Source organism: Portunus trituberculatus, chromosome 47, assembly GCF_017591435.1.
Source record: "Portunus trituberculatus isolate SZX2019 chromosome 47, ASM1759143v1, whole genome shotgun sequence".
NCBI classification, from domain to species: domain Eukaryota; kingdom Metazoa; phylum Arthropoda; class Malacostraca; order Decapoda; family Portunidae; genus Portunus; species Portunus trituberculatus.
In genome coordinates this window covers 16,367,254-16,372,253 of record NC_059301.1, presented here as the reverse complement: position 1 = coordinate 16,372,253, position 5,000 = coordinate 16,367,254, and the positions used below count along the sequence as shown (strand labels likewise).

The 5,000-nt window shown below is 42.2% G+C and overlaps 1 protein-coding gene across 2 annotated transcripts in view; it reads right to left on the bottom strand.

The window, feature by feature from the left end:
* The window catches only part of LOC123520654 (metalloprotease TIKI1-like), a 338,869-nt gene that overhangs the window by 97,693 nt on the left and 236,176 nt on the right, over positions 1-5,000 (bottom strand). For both annotated transcript variants that reach the window (XM_045283144.1, XM_045283145.1), the window contains exons 3-4: positions 2,561-2,773; positions 1,178-1,328 (exon numbers count right to left, since the gene is read on the bottom strand). In XM_045283144.1, coding sequence (XP_045139079.1) covers positions 1,178-1,328; positions 2,561-2,773 — 364 coding nt within the window. The remainder of the gene's footprint in view (positions 1-1,177; positions 1,329-2,560; positions 2,774-5,000) is intronic.

The window sequence follows — 5,000 nt, the reverse complement described above, 5'->3', positions numbered from 1 at the left end:
TCCTCTGGGAAGATAAGTATTGGTAGCGTCACAGTGAGGAATGGCGCTTGGATTTCTCCTTTAGGCAGCGTTGAAATTACCAAACTTCTCTGCGGCCTTCACGTGTCCCTCCTTCCCCCATAGCAGGAGTGGCGGCGGTGGCAGGAGCATCCCACCACGCCTTCCGCCAGGGGCACACACACCGGGCTAACTCAGGGGTCTGTTTCTTGCTACGTGCTTATTAGATCTGGTTATTCTTCTCTTTTTTTTCGGTTCTGCTTCTTCATGTTTTTTTTTATTCAATTTCACGCTTTCCATTGTTTGTTTTCAGAATGGATGTGTCAAGGGACGTGTCTTCATTCGGGCATTTATGTGATTCGGGTAATTTTTTTTTTTTTTTTGTAAGAGAAAGAACTGGTCAAGGGCAACAAAAGTTATGATTGCAAAAAAAAAAAAAAACCCACTCAGGTGCAAGTCCCCATACAAGTTGAATAGTCAGAAGGGGAGTCCGCGGATGATATAGGGGCCTACATATATGGATTTTACAGAACGTTTTTGGTGCCACTTGAGTGAAGTGGAATATTCCCATTTTTTTCTTTTTAATGAGAATATTGGATAACACTTCATTTCATTGTTTTATAAATTAGGACAGCGACTCACTTCTAAGGATGATCTCTGGAAACAACAATAAAGACGGTACCTTTATAGAATTCAGGTAAAAAATTTTCTTCGGGAGGAAATATATGAAAAAAAGTGAAATGAATATCGGCACTACAACAAAGCACAACCCAAGCTAAAGTTATGAGAGAGCACTTATTTTCGCACGAGAAACTACTCTTAGTCAACATTAACCCCTTCAGTACCATGCCGCGTTTCCATATTCATTCTGCTTACTATTTGGCGCTTTTGTACACCTTCAGAAACTCATGTAGGGGATTAAAATAGTAAAGACTCTGGCCATTAACTTTGTGACCTCCATAGACCTTTCCTAATGCACATGAAATTATTTAATCATACAAGAAAAGCCATGATAAAAATGCGTCTCAGTACTGAAGGGGTTAAACTCTCAACTCTATAAATACTAGCGAGTGACCACTTTACTTACCACAGAGCCACGGAACGACAAGAAAGCATAAAAGTAACCTAACCTAGCCTAACCATTGATAGCTTCCTGACGAGCAAAACAAGCAGTACTCACCGGTAATGGCGTTGAAGAGGTAGTCAGCATAAAGACCTCGGCCGCGTTGGTCTTGCGTGATCCAGCGCGGCATCTGAGTCTTCACGTAGGCCAGATGTCGCTTGAGTCTCGTGAACAGCTCGCCAGGTAACACGTCAGATAGGTTCTCCCCCTGCAGGTATAAATAAAGGTGTCATAGGGTGTTTTATTACTGGTTACCTTATATCTTCCTCCTCCTCCTCCTCCTCCTCCTCCTCCTCCTCGTCCTCCTCCTCCTCCTCCTCTTCCTTTCTTCCTCCTCTTCCTCTTAACTTTTACTTTTTTTACTCTTCTGTGTCTCATTTGGGATTAAATAGTGAATCAGGTAGCTTTTTTTCACATTAAATAAGATAATTTGTGTTTTTACTGGCTATCTTATTTCTTCTTCTTCTTCTTCTTCTTCTTCTTCTTCTTCTTCTTCTTCTTCTTCTTCTTCTTCTTCTTCTTCTTCTTCTCCTCCTCCTCCTCCTCCTCCTCCTCCTCCTCCTCCTCCTCCTCCTCCTCCTCCTCCTCCTCCTCCTCCTCCTCTTGACTTTAATTTTAGCCTACCACATCTCATTTTACTCTCCCTGTCTCTCATTTTTTGGTTAATTAAACAGTTTTTTTTTTTTTACTTAAGATAAGATAATGGACTAGATAGTTTATCTCATATTTTATTGTTCCTCTTTCATATATTTTTTTTTGTCTTTTCTTTGTTTTCATCCACGGTTATTCTTCCTCTGCCCTCGTTCCTCGTCTTTCACAACTGCTCCATCACGCTTTGCCCTTCACACTCACTCCGTCAGCGTTGATATTTCATTCTTATTTTTCGTATTTCACGTTGCTCCACTTGAATTATTTATCATCTCAGTGTTTCTCCACCGTGTTCTACTTTCTTACTTATTTTGCTTTTGCCCTTTCCATCCTCCTCTTTTTTCTTCACATATTATTCGCCTCAATACTTTTTTTTCTTTACCTCCTCCTCCTTTCTCCTCCTCCTACCTTTCCTCCTCCTCCCTGGTCCTCGCCCGTCACTCTCAGCACTCATCACGCAAGCATCACTCATCTCGCAAGACACGTGTTTCCACAGCCGCGTCACTCATCCTTCTGCCCACCACGGCACCACCTTTGTTCACTTTCACGCACTTAACTCGCCGCTTACCTGCATTCTCTCTCTCTCTCTCTCTCTCTCTCTCTCTCTCTCTCTCTCTGCCTTTTTCTCTTCTCTTTAGTAAATGGTACTTTAGTGGACCTTTTAAACGCCTGAGTTGCCCTTTTCCAGTGTTTCTCTTAGACAAAACACAAAAATACGCTGCCTTTGAAATGAGAGGGACCAGCGTGAACAGAAACATGAACAGACATCTCTTACTTGGACCTTCAACTCACCCTGGGAAGAAGCTGGCAGGTGGTGAGGGCGGACACGGTGTAGGGGTCTGTGAGGTCCAGCTCGAAGAAAACGTTGTCACTGAGGCGGAAGGCGCGCTTGGTGTTGTTGGGGATGTGCTCCCAGACGCGGGTGTACGGCACGTGGATGGTGCCGAAGAAGTAGGACGGCGGGTCACGCTTCACCATCCACAGAAACGATCCTTCCTTGTTGCCCTGCAGGGGAGGAGAGCAGGGAATGTGGTTATGGGGAATTAGAGCACTATGGAGGGGATATGAGAGAGAGAGAGAGAGAGAGAGAGAGAGAGAGAGAGAGAGAGAGAGAGAGAGAGAGAGAGAGAGAGAGAGAGAGAGAGAGAGAGAGAGAGAGAGACAGCATGAAGAAAGAACAGAATATACATACGAGTGGAATATTTCTGCAAATTTCCATCATCATAAAACTTCCTAACTTCTACAAACAATCCATTCGTTGCACTTTTTTTCATCATTGGATACTTGCTACTACCACTTCAGTGTTAAGACTTCACACTCTCGGTATCTGCTTGTGGGGATAGCACGTTATGACCGCTTGCCTTTCATCTTTCATCTATCCTTTACACATACCTCTTTCACCCTCCGAGAGAGAGAGAGAGAGAGAGAGAGAGAGAGAGAGAGAGAGAGAGAGAGAGAGAGAGAGAGAGAGAGAGAGAGAGAGAGAGAGAGAGAGAGAGAGAGAGAGAGAGAGAGAGAGAGAGAGAGAGAGAGAGAGAGAGAGAGTGTGACACGTTATGATCGCTCTCCTTTCATCCCTCACCTATCCTTTACGCATGCCTTTTTCACCCTTTTATCACCTTCCTGGGCCAGAGAGAGAGAGAGAGAGAGAGAGAGAGAGAAGAAGAAGAAGAGAGAGAGAGCAGCTTTGGTCTCCCTTCTCCTCCTCACACCCGCTCAACGCCCGCCTCACCACACCGTCACTTGATCCCAGGTAAGGTAATCCGAGCCGCGACTCCCGCCACCAGCATCTTCACCAGCCGTCCTCCGAGGCGTTCCCAAGATGCTACTTTGCTCCTCCTCCCCCTCTCCCATCCTCCTTCCTTCTCCTTCGCCTTCGCTCTCCTACATATTCTACTTTATATAGTGTGGCTTGTCACTTATACAACAGTAAGGGCTACCGAGCGTATAGCTGATTGTTTTTCCTTTGTGTTCTGTTCTGTTTTCCTATTTATTATCGTTTATTTCCCTGTTACGACGAAAATCATTCCTCCTTTGTATTTCTTCCATGTTCAACTTTTTTTTTTTTTTTTACTTTTTTATGTTACAACGACAATCACGTTCAGTGTCTAATGAATCTTCAACAATGTCTTGTGGTAAATGATGAGAGGAATCTTGATATCGTAATACCAAACGATTTTAAAGCCTTGTGAACATTGCTCTCGGGAAATTAAAACCACTGATATAATCACTGGTCTCTTCAACGTACATTCCATAACAGGTCAAAAAAAGTGTTTAAATGTAATAATTCGCTGGTCTTAATCATTTTTTGAGCAATAAGAACAGTCCTATACCCCAATATTACAAAAAAAATATACGGATAGGTAAAAAAATATATATATACAAAAAATGGTAAATACAGTCCCCACGCTACATATACACTCTGCGAATAAAAAAATACATAATCATATATACGTAACGAGAGGGAGGAAGCGTGATGATTTAATAGAGATGTATACAACATTCACAGAATCTGATAACATCGATGCAAAAAGGTTACATTATTGCCGATCGCCTGAATACATCAAGATAATTGGCAAAGGATTCTCGTTAAACAAAGCCAAACTTTTATTAACAAGATCATTAACGTCAGATATTCTATGTTGTCCAATTTCGTCGACAGCATAACAGTTACAGCCTTTAACTCCTTCAGTACTGAGACACATTTTTATCCTGAGTTTTGGATGTCATTACACAATTTGATTCACATTAGGAAGGGTCTATGATGGTCAGTAGATTAATGGCCAGAGTCTTTACTATTTCAATCCCCACATAAGTTTCTGAAGCTGTATAAAATCACCAAGTAGTAAGCAGAATGAATATGAAAAAGCGTCGTGGTACTGAAGGGGTTAAGAATGATTCAGAGCAATTAAGTAACAAGTTTCCAAGCAACAGGTAACGTATTGTGAGTTACCTTTACACAAAACTCAGTGACATTATCAAAAGTGTAATTTTCAGTACATTTCATCCATTGATATATTTATTTTCTTATTATTTATCGGTTTTTTTTTCTTTTTTTTTAACGAAATGTTGCTATGCCGTTTTGTTGTTGCTGACTAGACATCATTTGTTTTGCTCAACTACTACGCTGAGGTATTTAATCGTAAGCATGGTTGTCTCCTCCTCCTCCTCCTCCTCCTCCTCCTCCTCCTCCTCCTCCTCCTCCTCCTCCTCCTCCTCCTCTTCCTTTTTC